The sequence below is a fragment of the Haemaphysalis longicornis genome, unplaced genomic scaffold, assembly GCF_048455015.1.
Source record: "Haemaphysalis longicornis isolate Haplotype H1 unplaced genomic scaffold, Haemaphysalis longicornis Haplotype H1 scaffold_1, whole genome shotgun sequence".
Taxonomy (NCBI): Eukaryota; Metazoa; Arthropoda; class Arachnida; order Ixodida; family Ixodidae; genus Haemaphysalis; species Haemaphysalis longicornis.
In genome coordinates, this window is record NW_027526203.1 from 478,434,057 (window position 1) to 478,451,959 (window position 17,903).

Genomic DNA, 17,903 nt, shown 5'->3' on the forward strand with positions numbered 1-17,903 from the left:
AACAATCAAGGAAAGCCACTTCTTTCTCGTGCAGACATACCGAGGGATGACTAACACACTTATCCCCAAGGCTGGTTATGTTAAATGCCTCTATAATCTCTCGCTTAAGCTGCATGTGATGACGGAATAATACAACTGTTTTATCGAAATGGGGCTGACAGGCGCGCGAGGAACATGACCGGCAATGAACCGACAAATGAGATGTGGGTGTGCCTTTTAATGAATTAAAGTGCTCTCTTAAACGCACATTTAAGCACCGGCCCGTCTGGCCAACATAAAACAGAGCACATGACAAAGGGATTTTGTAAACAACACCAACACAGGATGGCACATATTTGTTCTTGTGATTAACCGAGCACTTATGTCTACCGGCTTCCTTACCTTGTTTCTTTCTGTCCACTAAGGCACATATTCTTCCTAGTTTGTTTGGTTCCGATATGGCTACCTGCACCCCATATCTAGAAGCAACTTTTTTTAGCCTATGAGTGGTCCGGTGAACATATGGGACCACGGCGTACTTTTTCTGATGAGCTACTTCCTTATGTGCGCCAGTCTTATCTCCACCTCTTATCATTTTGACGAGGTTTTTGCACGCTGATGACAAAGCACTGGTTGGAAAACCTGCTTCTTTTAGTTTGGAGTTGATAGTTAGCGCTCGTCCTGTCCAGTTCTTTTCTTCGTGCTCCCGTTTTAACGCGCTGTTTCTAACCAACCATGTCGCTTTACCAACTCGCCCAACTCTCCATCCTATTGCAGTACATTTCGAAATCGTCCCGTTCAGAGCATATCCTGCGGTACCGGTGTGCTTGTGAGTAGGGTATACTTGTTTTACAATGGCGGGGATGGCTGCTGTAGAAGTGAAGATATCGTTGGTAGTCAGTGGGCTTCCTGTGCAATGTTGGTGCGACTCTCCTTTGGTCCAATATGAGCGTGGCCTCCAAAAAATGTATGGTTTCAGTTGATATATGATAGGTCAGTTTTATTGACGGATGCAGAGAGTTGATTTCTGAGATAAATTCCCGGACGCTTGCCTCATCGTTATTCCAAATGAAGAAGATGTCATCGAGGAAGCGTTTATAAAGGATAGGTTTTGGACCACATTTTGCAATAAACTCTGTTTCTAATGACGCCACAAAGATATTGGCGAATGTAGGTGCCATTTTGGTACCCATGGCTGTGCCGTTAATTTGGAGGTAGTGGCTATTGTCGAATTCGAAGTGATTGTACTCAAGGACAATGTGGAGGAGGGTTTTCAATGTTCCATGGGTTACGTCCAAGCAGAAATTAGAGTCACCGCAGCATGAGACTGCGGCAAGGATGCCATCAGAGTGAGGAATGTTAGTGTATAGGGACGTAACGTCCATGGTGACGAGAAAACTGCCGGTTGGGACCTCGAGGCCTGGAACCTCACGGAGAAAGTGGCCTTTACGTATGAGGGGAAAGTCTGGGGGGTGTCTTTAATTAGGTGATCAATGAAACTGGATATTTTTTCTGTTGCCGTTTCATTGCTAGGTACAGTCAGGCTCAATTTGAAGGTTATCGCCGGAGCACCGAGCAAGCAAGACCAGAGCGCCGTTCCGCGGCACTTTTTTTCATTCGCTAAGATGAGATTATGCTGCCCTCCCTCATATCTTGGCTGTTGCATATAATTCGCTCACCCCCTTCTAGAAAGGCCGACTGCCGCAGTTTGTTTCTTCATTCCTTTTTGGGTGACGTATCCGCGTTTCGTTCCTCGGCAACCTGATAACACCGAAGATACCTCGGCAGGCGGCTTTGCCTCGGCATTGCGGAAGCAAATTACATTTTTTACACAACAATGCCCTGGCATGCCGGCATACTTACCCTGAGAAGGTTGCGTATCAGTGTGAAGTATGTCGATGAAAGGACAAAGAAAAAAAGAAACGAGCGTGGCCTTTATCGTTTTTGACGGCAGGGCGCGCACTGCCTGTAACAGCCATGGGAGAAGCAAACCTAGCATAATCTCGTTGTGGCTGATGCTAAAAAGTGTCACGCTAAGGCGCTGTCGTTGCGGTCGGTCGGTGCTCCCGCGATCACCTTCAAATTGATCCCGACTGTACAATGGGGCGACCAGGATTGTTTTCTTTGTGTATTTAAGGTAGGAGATAGAAACGTCCTGACTTAGAATTTTGGGGTAGCATCGCTTCATACATCGGATCGGTTATTTTCCCATCACGCAGCAAGGACTTCAGTGTATCCACAATTTCAGCTTAAAATTGCAATGTTAGGTCGTCTGTGAGCTTGCGGTAGAATGCCTCGTCAGCTAGCTGTCGCTGTCCCTCGTTTAGATAGTCAGTCTTGTTCATAATTACCACAGCCCCGCCTTTGTCCGCAGGTTTTATTACACTGGCAGTATCCTCCCTCAGGCACTTCAGTGCTTCACGCTCGTCCCTAGCGAGGTTGCCGCGGATGGGCAACCGTTTTTCGAACTCTCTGATTATATCTTTTTGCACGGCCGAAATGTATTGATCCAAGTGCTCATCCCGTTGCTCGTTTGGTGTCCACATTTTGATGAAGGGGCAGAAAGTAATTTTTTTGCTTTCAGTGGGACGCCCGTGATAGTATTCCCGAAGGCGCAGGTTTCTGGAAAAGTTGTCAAGGTCCTGATATAGTCCGAATTCATTAACGTTTCCCGATGAAGGACAGAAGCTTAGGCCCTTTGACAGTAATTTGATTTCCGCTGGAGAGAGCTCCCTACTTGAGATGTTCACAACGTTAGAATGCGATTGTTTGCGCTCAGCGGGAGAGGGCTCTTTATTTGGGACGTTCAAAATGTTAGAGCACCTAAGGCTGTTTTTTGAGTCGCATAGAGTCTGTAGTCCCCCCCGGTCCTCCACCTTGGCAACCACCATCAGAGTGCCGTCATCCCCGCGAACTGAAATTTTGTCTCCCTCGCATTTTTTTGCCTTTTGGTTTTCCGCAATTTTCCGTTTTTAATCTTCGTATCTTTCCAATTCATATTATTCCTGTTTAAAGATAATTGCTTCCTGGCGTTTTATCAGTTCGTCAAAAACGTAAAAACATTTCAACCACCGCCTGCAAACTAACAAAAGCAGAGGACCCCTTCAACTCTGAAGAGGTCAGCCTTGGAGTAATTATAAGATTAGAAGCCACTAACTTGCTCTACCCATTTCCTGGACATCGGCCAAAAATGGAACCGCGAGACGACTTTTCCTAGCACGAGAAGGTCAGTGCTACCACTTTTCCTAGTACGGGATCACCTAGAACGAGATGCCCTCTTCGACCAGTTTCCCTATGACCAGTTTTCCTAGGACGAGTTGGCTGCGACGAGTGGGCCGGTTCCCTGTCTACGCATGTGCGGAATCATTTTGGCGCTTGTCGCCATGATAATTTTTTTTTTAAATTCACCCGCTGTATGTAAGAATCGCCTGGGATTGAACGACTTGGTTCATATCGACTTCAAACTTCAACTTGAACGAAAAAAAAAACACGAGACCTGTGCTTTTTCGTTGAAGTGAAGTTGGAAGTCGGTCTGCACGTAAGAAATGAAGTAACTCTGGGTGCACCCATTTTAATGCGACAGTTCAGTATGAACGGAGAAGCAGCCCAGCTTCAAACAATCATGCTTACACATCGCTCTTCACCACGGCCTGCTCGATTGATTGATCGATTGTAAGGTTTAACGCGGCGACGCAACGCAGGCGATGAGGCGCGGCGTAGTGGAGGGCTCCGGATTAATTTTGACCACCAGGGGATCTTTAACGTGCACCGAAATCTCGTACACACGGGCGTTCTTGCTTTCCGCCTCCATCAGAAAAGCGGCCGCCGCGGCCGGGAAACGAATCCGGGTTTTCGCGCTCAGCAGCACAACGTCTCAGCCACTGAGCCACGGCGGCGAGTCCACCACGGCCTGCTCCTGCAGGCGCAGTTTTAGTACGAGAAAATTACCCCTCAGCTGAAAACTTTCCCGACATAACGATGATAATCCGCCTGACGTAATTGAAATTGAAAGCTGATTCTAATTTCTACCGACCAAGTTGGGGCGCGCAAAACCCCTGCATCTTGTAAGCAGTCGCCACTTGTAACTGTGCGCGGCAAAACAACTACCTCTTATGCTTCTCCGCCGGCCAGATCGCAGCGAAAGGGACGCCTGCGTGGGGAACAAACAAGGCGAGCCGGGCGCACGGCTCTATTCCGCCCAGCTGCGTTGCACTTACCTTTGCTTTCTTGCAATAGACGCTGAACCACTTGAAATCTGTCAGCTTCTTCTGAGCCGGAAGTTTGAGAACGACTGTCTTCTTATCATAGGCTTGCAGTGGTTTCGCACTGGGGAAAAAGAAAACACTTAAGCCACGAAGGCAATACACAAGTTTGGTTCATTCGAAAGATTGCCTCGTTAGAATCGCACTGACACCATTTTTAACACACACTTCGCTGAATTAAGCTGTATAATTAGGAAAAAAGGGAATGGCCATGCGACCCCCTAGCTCTTTCCCCCAACAGAACCTCTAATGCCATACCAGCCAGTTCTCCGATTGGCGGATGACAGCGTAAGCAAACGCAAATTAGGCTGAGCTTATAAGCTTGCCGGACGACCTATTTGCGCTTAAATTTATGGAACATTCTCTTTATAGCAGCAATAATGGGGGGATAAACAGTGGAAGTAACGAAAGCACGCGGAGACATAGAAGTACCGATGCGTACTGTTGTTGGTACTGCGCGCATTATGCTTGTTTTAGCTGCACAGCAGCTCGCCTCTTTCGAGTATGCACTGGCTGATTCACGTAAGCGACGATGTCTTACGTGACCCGGTTTTTTGAGGATATTCCATGTTTCACGAAATTAGTACTTTATAGAGTACAAAAAACAAAAACAAGCCAGGTGCAAATACGGTCAAAAACAAAGCGACGGCAGACAACGGTCCGTGCATGAGTATGGTAGCGCCATCTGCGAAGACTGACGGCAAGCAGCGCTGCAGCCGAATCGCGCAGTGCAAGCGCTTATGACTTCATTTCTGCGCACGATTTGGCGGGAGAATCAAAATTTTAACCTACATTGATTAATTTATCAGTGAATATGGCATCGTTTGCTGCCGGACAAGCGCTGCGGGCACTATAAAACACGAAATATTTCGAATAAAACAAACCTGTATTTTGCCCTCATGGCTCCTTAGTGACTGCTGAGCATGACCTCCCAGCAAAGAGCCTTTCGAAGCGGCAGCATGTCGAAGGGGTTTTAATGTTATGCCCTTGGTGCAGATTGTTCCTAAAGGCGTGGCCACACTAGCCCGACCATCGGCCCATTCGGTCGACCAACACCGTGACGGCGAGGTGTCGGCGGTCACGTCACACAACGCCGACCGTCGGCCGGCGTCGTTGAGAAACCTACGCGGCGTCGGTGTCTGCGCGCTGTCGGCCGACTCGACTGCCACACCACGACGACGACCGCGTGACGACGCCGCCTTGCCCCTCCGCCGAGGATCAAACTTAAGAGTACCGTCTCTCTGCTGCAGCCGTTTGTGAGTACTCGCGTGTGTACTACTTGTGTGTACTGCGCAGCTTTATGTTGGATCACGGAGGAGGAGTAAACTTTATTTAGGCGATCCTCAGGTGCTGATGCCTGGGCACCCGCCTGGTTTCCTCTACGCTGGCCATTCGGCCCCTCCACCAGGCACGGGAGAAAAAAAGAGCTGTGTTCGCTGCTACCGCGGGATTGATGATCTCGGATGTTCTCGATGAACCTCCGGCGAAAAGGCCCCAGTAGAAACAATATGCATACAAATTAGTGCGTACGTCGGCGGAAATTCAACTTCCTGTTAGAAGGCCTTACATTCTCACCATGGTATCGCATGGGAAACGCGTTGAAAAAACGTAAAATTGATTGGTGTGGCTGTCAGAAGCCAATCGCAATAGGATACACAAGTCATGCCACTTAACCCTCTAAAAAAAAAAGAACCAGACCCCACAGGAATTCAACCCGCCACGCTGATAAAGTGCGCACGTGCACGCGACGCTCGCAACCACTGCGCCACTGCAGAAAGAATATGTCTGACAAATGACCTGAGTACTAGATGGAGGCCCACCCTTCGTGTCTTACACATGGGTGCTTACTGGCTGGTTTACAGAATTCCTGCCTGGTAAACAGAAAAGTACATTGGCCGATATTGATTACTTATTACCTAAATTACCTTCTGTAACTCTTCTGCACGTAACTGCCCCTATATTTTCTACAAGTGTGCCGGTCGGTCGCACAGGCATATGCAGTTTGCAGGTCCCGGGTAGCGACGTCGTGGTAGAGCAAGGCCGAAGCGTCGTAAATCCAAGCTTCAGATCGCATTAGGGCTAGTGTTAAGTTGCATGGGCTTCATGGATCTTACCAAGTTTATTACACTTTAGAAACTAACACAAAAGAGCTGTTTTCATTACGACACGAATGCTGTCGGGGCACAGTCTTCGCTTCTCGGTCGATTCCCGACGACACGTCGGCCGATCGGTTTGGTCGGCGTCTTCGTTCAGCAAGCCATGCTACGCGGACTTTCCATCGCCCAACGTGATTGTGTCGCCGTCGGCGTAGTGTGACAACGTGGTCTGGCAAGTCGAACGCTCGAGTCGGCACGCTCGAGTCGGCAGACCGCGTTGTCGCAGGACACCGACGGTGACAAAAACACGCAAGCCGATCGAAACTCCGCGCAGTATGACTGGCTCGCCAAGCGACGACGCCGACGATGCCAGCCGGGCCTCTGGGTCATCGGCAATCGATCGAGAAGCGAGAATTGCGCCCCGATGCCGTAATGAATGCGGCACTGCTTTGGCAGTTTTTAGACGGTAATAAACTTAGTAAGGTCATGAAGCCCAACTGAACACTAGCGCTAATGCGATCCGTACTTTGGTACTTTGGCTTACGACTATTCGGCCGTGCGCTTCGGCGACTTCGTTTCCCCGGAGCTGCAAACGGCATACGCGTGTGCGACCGGCAGCTTGTAGAAAATATATATGGTCAGTTAAGTGCAGAAGGGGAGTTACGGAAGGTAATTTAGGCTATAAAGAATAAATATCGGCCTACGTATTTAGCGTAAAGCGTAAGACGAACGTACGGCAAGCACTATTCCTGCAGTGCGATATCTCACTCGCAGCCGGTTACACATTCCCAAAGCAGCGCAGCTGCTCGTGATCAGCTATGGTGGGTGCTGCAGGGAGCGTTACTTCACAGGCGCTATTCAAGAAATGACCAGGTCACCAGCGAGGAATTCCTTATGCCACGTACGAAACACTGATGCAAGACACGAAGCGTGGGCCACCATCTAGTATACAGATCATTTCTCCAAACTCGCCTGTTCTGCCATGGCGTAGTGGTTTCAAGCGTCGCGCGCACTTCGTCAACGTGGCCGCTTCAAATTCCGGCAGGGTCTAGTCTGATTTGTCTGACAGTTTTTTTTTTAAATGGCGCGGTTTGTGTATCCTATTCGCAAATTCAAAAGAAAACTTTTTCGTTTAACTATGGAACTACCATTTTAAATGCCAAGACATCCTTCAAGTCATGGGCACGATTTGTTCGGTTTTGAACTTGTGCTTTGATATAAAAAGTGAGTTGAACTGTCAGAGGTAGAAATACTGATGTGTACATTTTGCAAAAATTGGTATTTGTGTAGAGTAAACATAGTTCACTTCCATCCACTTAAGCAAGACACAAGGTAGGATTGGGGGAGGGGCGGTAATGTAGGGCCACGGCCGGCAACTAAGCACGTAAAAAATGAACGAACGGCCTTTATAGAGCGAAAACGCCTCTAGGCCATCAAGGGGAAGAGCGAGGGTGGATTAGTTGTTTTGTGCAATCATAGGCAGGGTCGAACAAAGAGGCAGGCGCGGGCCAAAACTCGCCCTACTCTTCTGAGAGTGCTTGTAATAGCGGTTACAGTGTACCGGTCTAATTGCTAAACGCAGGGTAAACGCTAAACGCTAAAAAAAGGCCCTATGCAGTATCGTGCAAACCTTCCGCTTTTTTTTATTACGGTTATAACTGTCTACAACTGATCGGAATAACGTAATGGAATATTACTACTGACTGTGCATGCGCGTGCATGGCGTTAGCACAACTCGACCAAGCTCGACATTGGCGCGAACGAGCGGCCAATGTATGAACAAACGCCGGTTCGGAACACACGTATGTGCTCACTCTAACAAATTTTGGGGCGATTCTTCCGTCATTCGCTCACATATTTTAGACTCCCAATATACGTGCCAAAACGCCATCACCGCATCCGCGCGGTCTGATCTTTTCACGCAATCTTTCGGCGTGGTGTGCAAGGTTGAAAATGTCGCCCCAGACCTTCGGTCAGCTTGAGCGGAGTGCGGGATTCATAAGCGCAATGATAAAGAGAGAAACGGCGCAAACGGAACGCAAACGCAGATAGTCAGATGGGCGCGTCCCAAAGCGATGCTTACGACGCAGTGTTATCGCAGTAGCAGATGCACGCAACCGGATGTTGTTGCAGACGTCACCGAGAAGCGAGACATCATGGGCAATATCCGAGCGGAGAGCTCGTGCGGGGCGATGAGAAAGCGAAACGAGGAGGAAACGCAGCGCGGGTATTTTTGATTTGCAATAACTCCACTAATGCTCGCCGCTTTAAAAAAATTCTTGAAGTATCTGATTACTAGCACACTGATGTATCTGCGAATGTGAAGACCCATGTATCGGTGAAACCTGTTTCAGGGCCCGTCCAAGACCATGAGCATGGCAAGACAATGGGCCACGTGTGAGAAAGTATATACTGCGCTGGGCGAAGCAGGCAGTGGCACACGCCTTTCTCCCCGTTAAAGGAATACTGACACGACATTTCAAAGCTGCGAAAACCATGTAAAATGTTTCCTTTTTATAAGGCGAGTACACCCAGAAATCACCAACGTCAATGAGTTAGCTAACGACCGTGCGCGAGGTTTCACGAGCCGGTCCCAACGCTATCCCGAGTGACAGGATGGGCGAGTACTGAGACCATTCACTCACTTTCTACGAAATCATTTGCCACTATCGGCTATCACGCACGACACTCCCACCACCTCACCCGATCACAATCCATAGCTTTGCGAATGCTACAGACAAATACGTTTCCTACTAGGAGCAGGTTCAGCCTTATCCTGCCTTCCATCGAACCCATTGTTTTAACTGCTCAGAGGCTTGCTGCAATGTTAGACACACGCTCTGGCAATGTCCGGCGTTACGCACGGCCACGGACTACCACACCGAGCCCGAATGGCGGACGAGCGCTCTCTCGAGCAACGATCCGCACAAGCAACTCATGGTTGTCCAGAGGGCAGGGCGGAAGACAAAAGTCTTTCATCTCCTACGCGGGTGTGGCCAGCGACTACCTGATGAGGACCCTTAGCGGCCATCCAGGATAGTCCCTCAGGACCTTTAAATAAAGTTCTTTGTCTGTCTGTCTGTCCCAGCAAGTTTCAGCAGTAACCGCTCAGTATGGCATATTTTAAATGCGCGCACGTGAAAGCTCAGAGCGGGAAAGCATGACGTCATCTGCTCCTGGTTCCAAACTGCCGACGTCAGGGCTCCCGTGACGTGGCCGACGCACTGGTTCCGGCTAGCGCGCGCTGCAACGCCGCGTGTATAGCGTCACGGTTTCGGGACTGACGTCATGCTGCCCGAGAGCGTGGGGATGGTGAAAACCACGGCAGGTCTGGGCGCCCGCGCGCGCCTCCAGCCCGGCAGGGGTGCGACAAGAACAGCGTCGCCACACGCGCCCTCCTCTCATGGCGGTCGCCTCGGCGTTCGTTCTATCGAAACCGAAACTGACACGAATAAACGAGGCTGTGAGTAATTACTAACACTGCGACCGACCGTATTTTGTACCATTCTATAAGAGGGCTGGTAGGCATCCATAGCAGCGAGAAAAACGTAACACAAAAACTTCGTCAGTACTCTTAACTAAGACGGTACGGCATTAAAAGCGCACTATCTTATCAGAGGAAAATGACTCAGGTGTCTCGTGCGCAGTCTCTATCAAAGCGCACACTTCCTGTACCTCAAGTTCTTCCCATCTTAGTATGGCCGCTGCTTTTGTGAGCTTTCACGCGCATTTCGCTGCACAAATGCTTACCTGTTCACTTCGTTTTTCACAATCGTGCCCGATTCATCCGGCTTGTCTGTATTGCCGACAAGAAAGTAGGCATCTGGAAAGAATGGAGCTTGGTATCAACAACAATGTTGTGTAAAAGGCCCATTGTCCGCAATGTCATTCACCCTTGCGGGCTCACCGGGTTGGAAAACAGAGTGAGCTCTAATAAAGCAGGAGGCTTAAATTTCGTCGGCGCGCTCACCGCGCGTATCTCGGCCACTTCTCAACCAGCGCGGCTGCATCTCTGCCGATCATGAGGCTTCCACGAGGAGCGCACTCCGTGCTATCTCGAAGGGTGAACGCGCATTATCGCGCATTATCGCGCCGGTTGACTTTCGCGCACGATGGAAGGGCGTCCCTGCACCCGCCGTGGTGGCTCAGTGGCTAAGGCGTTGCGCTGCTGAGCACGAGGTTGCGGCTTCGATTCCCGGCCGCTTTTCTGATGGAGGCGAAAAGCAAAAACGCCCGTGTGTACGAGATTTCGGCGCACGATAAACATCCCCAGGTGGTCAAAAATAATCCGGAGCCCTCCACTACGGCGCGCCTCATCGCCTGCGTTGCGTCGGCGCGTTAAACCCTACAATCAATCAATCAATCAGGGCGTCCCTGCGCCGCCTGCAGCTTACCTATAGGCCTCCTGCGCTGCCCAGGGGGCGCTGCGCAAGCGGCTTGCGGGCAGTACTTCCGGGTAGTACAAAGCTGCGCGGGTCCCATAGGATCCCGTGTTGACAGAAGCAAAATGAGCTCGATGGTCCCGATTGTTTTTCGACATAGACACCAGCCCATACCCGACGAATCCGATATCTTCTGGCGATCAACTTGGCATTAGGGGAAAAAGCTTTGCAGCGCTAAACACGTTTACAGCGCCGACGAAAGTGCCGGGACCGTGACGGCGTCTGCTACTCGCAGGTTAACCAATCGATGGTCGTACGAAGTGAAATTTTAAATAAAATTTCTAGTTTTAAACTAATACTCCAGGTGACAAAGACTTCTCAAAAACAGCCGATCAAAAAAGAAGAGTGAAGCAATCGGCGATGATCGCGCTTTAAAAAGCCAGCGAGTCCGGCGGACCGCAGGCTCGCCTGCTGCGGTGCGCCGCTCTTTTGCGTACCTGCACACTATGTGTGCACTTTCATTAAACAGTGCTCGTTTGCGTCGCCGTTACGAATACATGGTGCAGCGTTAGCTTGCCGTTTTGTTGCGTGTCTCAGTGACAGAATGCCGCGACCGTCAGCATGAAATCTGTTTTGCGATTCCGAAATTAGTGGCCGTAAAACAAAGTGGTCGGGCCAACTAAGAGGCCCCTCGCCTTCCTTAATTGTTTGCTCTCACTTTACTTAATTACGCTCTTGCAGCATACATTCCCAGTTCGCACTTAATAGGCTAGAATGAGGGTCAGCAACGGCCGAGTTCCATGCAGCCGACACGGCGTAGGGCTGGACGGCAAATCGGGGGGGGGGGGGGGGGGGGGGGGAGGAGGAGGAGGAGGAGGGGGGAATTGAATGCACAGAGAAAAAAATTAAGCGAATTTCTAATAATATTTGACAATATTCTGGCGAAGTGTGAAGATAGGGGGGGGGGGGGGGGAATTCAACTGGAGGACGCCAATTCTCTGTTCTTGTCTCGCTGTCTAACTTCATTTGAAGTCAAAACTGGCGTGTCGACACCTGTGAATTAGGAAAATACGTAGAGCAAAGAGAGCAGTCAAGAACCCCTCGTGTGCTGATGCATGTCTACGCCACCAATTCACTTTCCGGTGGGTACAACCACACAGCTGCAGTGTCCTAATTGAGGAACAGCCAATGACCAAAAACATGATATAATGACCACGCCTCTTGCAAGAGAAGACATGCTGAGGATTGCTTCGATTTTTTTTTCAAAGTTAAGAACAGATAAAAAAAAGGCTTTTGCATATCGAAGATGTCTCATCGGGACCCCTGCCTACGAACTGGTCCTTGCAGTTACTTTACCCCTTCTGCATAAAACATTCGTTTATGATCGCAATAAAATAGCAGTATATGTTATTCCCTCAAGAAAAAGTCTCTGCTGGAGTGCGCATTTATCATACAATTACACTTAATGTGTAGCAGAGGTGTGTGCGGGAGCGCCAACTGTGTGTGCACAGCCACGCGTGAACGCAACGAGCAGCAGTCATCGCTCCCGGGTTGTGTGCGTGACGCGTAGCGTGCAAGGAAAGAGTACCTGGTCCCGTGCCGTCGTAGCTGAAGTCCTGCAGCACCAAGACGTTCGCAGAGGCTGCGTAAACGTTTCCGGCCACGCCGTGCACACCCGTGTTCAGGTTGCCCAGCCATCGTCCCAAGTGATCAGGGCCACCGTCTGCGCACGTAGACACATCCGACGCCATTGTTGTACGCCCCATCTTTAACAGGAGGCTGGTGGCTGCTTCAGAAGCTACAAGTAGGTTGTATTTCCGCGTGTGAACATTGGAAGAGCATAAATGCTGACAAAAACTGCATATTGTCACTCTGGGCCAGTATACATGCGACATTGCAAGAGGTATGGCTCTAAAATGTAAGAATTCTTGTAGTTGGTGTCTCTTGAGTGCGGAGCTCTCAGGCTTCCGTTGCTGGCTTACGTGGGGGTTCTCTGTCTGCGTAGGGGAGGTTCATAGAGCGAACGCGCAGTACAGCGGAGTATGAAGGAGGGAAGAGAGCCAGAGGAGGAAAGCAAAGGAAAGAAACGTAGCAGAGTGAGCCGAAAAGCGGGGACGGAGCGTGCGACCATTCGTATGATCCTCCACTTCGTGCTACCACCCAGCCGACCTCTTGACGAACGCCTCAACTGTGGTTACAAAAAGAGCGCGCGCTGCAGAGAGGGCGTTTCAATGCGATAGTCGAGCTCAGCGCTGCGCAATTCTGTGCTTGCAACATCAGGTCTTGTTGTAATTAATTGAAAACGCAAAAGTATAGGGGACAGACAGACAGACAGACAGGCAGGCAGGCATATTGAGTGAGGGAGAGCGATCTTCAATAAAACTGGCGCTGTCAGCCGAGCTAAATGTCCGGCTTTCTACGCCAGGGCGCGCAGAAACACGTCACGCAAGCCAGACAGGGAGACATTCACGAACTGAAATTGAATCCGGAGGTTTTTAGAAGGATCACAAAACCTTCCAAACCCCGCACCGCGCTGTCGTTGCTGTTTCGGAAGACTGAGAAGTATTTTCTACAAAGGTTTTCCGCAGTAACCTTGGCGCTATCACTCCCCAACACAGCAAAAGGGGCACAAGGGTTATTGAAACCAATTATTAAAATTATTACCGATTATTAAGATTACTAAAATTTAAAAGGTTATTAAAATTATGGTGTCCGTATGCTTATCTGTCGTTCAATTCAGCCTTCCAGCCAGAAGTTAAAGGAATAGCTAAGTATTCATTTATATAGGCAAAACTTTTCTAAACCACAAAATCTGCAAACAATGTTCATAGTTGTCAACACTATTAAGCAAAATGAAAAAATCAGCCATATTTAAGGCACAACATCAACACACAACTGGAGCTCGCAGTGCTCTTTTTATTAAAAATAAATGTTTGCTTGATATTTGCATAGAAAATTTTAGAAACACGCGTTGCAAACTACTTCGACGCAAAAGATAACAGGAGAGCAGGCGACAAGCCTCAACCACGGGGCAGTATTCCAAGTTCAACATTAACAACAGTTCCAGCAGGTGGCGCGCGAGCACTGGAACGCTCGAAAATTCAATTGGCGCGGACAGGAGGAGGTTAGACCTTATGTGGTTGAGTGCACGAGTGTTTGAACGCGAACCAGTGGCGGAAGTGCCAAGAGGAATCCTGTTAACGCAGTTGTCAACTGGATGGTAGCAAACGAACTACGAATTGTGCAATCTGATCAAGAAGGATTTTTTACAGTTATTCCCGAGGGCATGTTTCAACAAAAAGCCCTTGCCGCTGTGCAAAAAAGCTTCACGCCGGTTTCAGTCAACGATACAAAAGTAAGGCAACGGGCTACTCTTTTAGACGAACTCAACCTTGAAGCTAGGTTTACTGCACGCAAGTTAAAAAGGCCAAGAAACCCACCTTGAAGTCTCCTTTGGGGCGAGATCGCTCAAAGCTGAAGTGCCATTTAGGCCTATTCTTCCCGAGCGCCACACATGGCAGAAAGCTGTATCCCCATTTCTGCAGGCACACCTCTCCCCCTTGCGCGTCAAAGACCCTTTCGTTACTCCCCATTCAAGTGCACTGGCTAGCTTCCTGACCGACCGCAACCCCCGGTCATTGCTATGCCTTCAGTGTGGATACAGAAGACCTATTTTATACGTTACCTCATGGTGGCCCTCATGCAGGCGGTAGAGACCTGCATTACTGAGGATAATGATGAACAGGCTTTCCCATCAAAATGCGGCATTTAAATCGAAGCTTCTCTGGAGCTGCGTTCCACTTTCGTGGGTTGACATAACGGGTTGTATACAGAGGTCAGGGGTATGCATTGGGTTGAGCGTGTGTAACACGAAAATGTTTTATGTCGGGATACACCAAAATTTCACTGCCGTAACATTTGTCACGGAAAAGACGTCAGTAAACCTTTGCCGAAGCGACCCGCCAGCAGGACGTCGCTCGCCAAGCACACCCACAAGACAGCCGCCGACCCGCAATTTGGGCCGAAAATCATGCTCCGCTTCAGATTTCGCTGCACATTTCCCCTTCGTGTTTTACCGATTCAAATGACGGAGGAATCAACCACAATTTTTTCGATATTTTGACGATTTCCTGATCTCACGAACGTAGTGGATTACGGCAAGGAAGTCACTGTAATCCTTAATCAAAGTTGTGAAGGTGGATTGTACAGGGCTTAACATCACGGTTGAAGTTCCCAAAAAGAGAAGCCCACAACACCTTTACCTCAACTTAAAGTTTGAAGAGGACCATGTCTGTTTTTGGTATAGTCCGCGGTCAACGGGAACCGATCAAGGATCCGCCCATTAAAAAAATGTTAAGAACAGCGTATTAATGAGCTCGCTCCGATCGGCTTTAACGAAGTCCTGTGTGCATCAATTTGGGGTGAGTTTTGAAGCCCAGGTTGGCAGGCTGAAAGCAGCCGGGGACTTCGGGTGCGGGATTGCGCTAACCTGCGCCAGGCTAATGAAACTTCTCAAACGCAAACAGGACCACAGGCGAAAACAAGATAAAAAGAAGGAGAATAGCAGTCATTCCATATGTGCACCGCTTATCACATGGTATATAAAAAATGTAGCAGGGAGACACGGGGTGAATGTCGCCCTCTCAGCACCCCTCAGACTTAGTCGTGTTTGCCCCTCCATTAAAGGAAGATCGATCACAAGCTGGGGAAATCAAAAAGAGGCTGCAGTGTCAACCACGGTGAGCGATTTTTGCCCTGTCGTGCGGGCATTATCTACTGCTTGCCCCTCGATTGTGGGAAAGTTTACATTGGGCAATCAGGTAGATGTGTCAACGGGAACATTTAAATGAATCAAGAAAAGACATCCTCCCACCTATCAGTGCACTGCCGAGAATGTGGGTGCACATCGCGTTTTGGCGATTGCGACGTTTTGTTCAGATGCAAGCATCAGCTGACACGAGAAGTTGTAGAAGCCTATCATATCAGCAAGAGCAGGGTCAGTTGTGCAAGCCAGGCTTCCTTCACGCTGCACTAAGAGGAAAGGGAGTTTTTGGATGCCGCCTAGCTATGATAACGGTTCACATGCTTCTACCCGGTTTTATCTGATGTTTCAAATTTGTGTTAGTTTTCATTGTGCGTGTCAGCCATATATTTGTGCTTGTTTCCAACAAAATACTAGTGGCGAGTTATCACCCGTCTTGTGAATTTCTTATGCGTCCCTCGTCGTTTTTTTCGCACTGTTACACTTGAAAATGCATACGCACCAACTTGTCCAACTTTCAATTGTGTAGTAATTAACAGGCTACGTCCGTCGCTAAAAAGGAAGTTATACAGCTGCAAATATGCAGTGACAAGTAAACCTCCCATATCCTGACATTTTCCCTCTTTCAAACCACCAAAACAGGGTACTTGCTAAAAAAAGGAATAGCGAGCGCTTGAAAACGTCGTTCGTCATTAGTTGCCGCGCGGTAGTAAACACAAAAAGAAATATCTGACACCAGAAGCTTTCTTTTTTCATAGATTTCTGGTTATGTATACAAAAGATAACAGAAATTTCGGTCTAATAATATATGGAACACAAAATAGTCCGAACACATAGTCATAGTCGTTTCTAGGTAAGAATTACCTCACGTAAAACTTACGAATGTTCAAAACACACAAAAAAAGATCGATCTCGTAGAAGCGCGCTAAAGAGAACGCTGAATACAAGCCCGAAGTTGGGCTAAATAAATAGATTTGCGTCCTCAGAAAACGAATATACCAGCATCTGGGGCAGTACCTTTAAAATAATTTGAAAAATAATAAGAAGCAGCAGCTATCAGTCGCCCAGCAGAAAGGACGTAAACAGCGACTGAGTGGATGTGCCAAGAGTCACGTGACGAACAACAGAACAAGAAGCGCGCACGCAAGCTTTCAAGGAAACACGTAAAATCTTCCTTTGCAGGTTAACTTTCATAAGTCATGAGCAATTATACAAATGTACAGGTACAATTCACGCCTTGCCGACATTCACAAGCTGCTACGCCGCGGCGCCTGCAGAGGTTGCAATGGTTATTGCAGGTTCGGCGCAGTCACATGCCTCTTACCTCCAACTCTACGTATACCAATGCTGCGCTACTTAAAGGGGCCATGCAGAAAAAAACGCAAGTTTGGTTCAGTCGGAAGATTGCCTCGTGAGAATCATACTGACACCACTTTTAACGCATACTTCGCTTAAGTAAGCTATATAATTAGGAAAAAGGGAATGGCCATGCGACCCACTATAGCACAGAACCTATGATGTCATATGCCCAGCTGTGCGATTGACTGAGGCCGGGGAAAACACACGCAAATTAGGCAGGGCTTATAAGCTTGCTGAGCGAGCTATTTGCGCTTAAATGTAATGCATATTCATTTTACCGCTGTAAAAATGGTGCGGGAAACAAAGTTGCGAAAATACACGTAAGCATACTAGTACCGATGCGCACTGCTGTTGGTACTGGGCGCACTATGCTTGTTTTAGCTGCACCGCTGTCCGCCGCTTTGGAGTTGTCTTACACGATACTGGCCGATTGGCGTAAGCGACGCTGCCTTACGTGACCCTGTTTGTCGAGGATACCTCATGTTTCACGAAACGATTACTTATACCGTAACAAAAACAACCCAGGCGCAAATACGGTCAAAAACCAAGCAACGGCGCACAACGGTCCGTGGCCGAGTATGGTATCGCCATCGGGGAGGGCTGACTGCAAGCAAAGGCTGCAGAGCCGAATGACGCAGTAGAAGCGTACTTATGACTTCATGGCAGACATCAAGGAAACACACGATCTGGCGGGAGAGTCAAAATTTTAACCTAAATTGATTAATTTCTCAGTGAAGACGGCATCAGTTGCTGCCCGACAAGCGCTGGAAGCACTGTAAAACACGAAACCTTCCCAATAAAAGAAACCAGCATTTTGTCTGCACGGCCCCTTTAAGCCCATCTGCGAACCGTAAATATGAAAGTCTTTTTCGAGTTTTCGAATGTAAGTGCACACAGACGTCTGCATAGTAATACCACGCAAATGCACACATACTCCCATTGAGGCATTGGGCAATGTTTCAAGTGGAACTAAAAGATGGCGCCACGTAGTAAAGCCGAGTGCATCGAGCGACTAAAACTAAAACCTCCATAACGAGACTTCAAGGCATGGAGAAAAGGAAAG

General features: G+C 48.7%; 1 protein-coding gene across 2 annotated transcripts in view; it reads right to left on the minus strand.

Moving 5' to 3' along the window:
- The window catches only part of LOC144156309 (protein Skeletor, isoforms B/C-like), a 219,706-nt gene that overhangs the window by 74,970 nt on the left and 126,833 nt on the right, over nt 1-17,903 (minus strand). For both annotated transcript variants that reach the window (XM_077688286.1, XM_077688285.1), the window contains exons 8-10: nt 12,308-12,442; nt 10,088-10,160; nt 4,197-4,305 (exon numbers count right to left, since the gene is read on the minus strand). In XM_077688286.1, the coding sequence (XP_077544412.1) occupies nt 4,197-4,305; nt 10,088-10,160; nt 12,308-12,442 (317 nt within the window). The remainder of the gene's footprint in view (nt 1-4,196; nt 4,306-10,087; nt 10,161-12,307; nt 12,443-17,903) is intronic.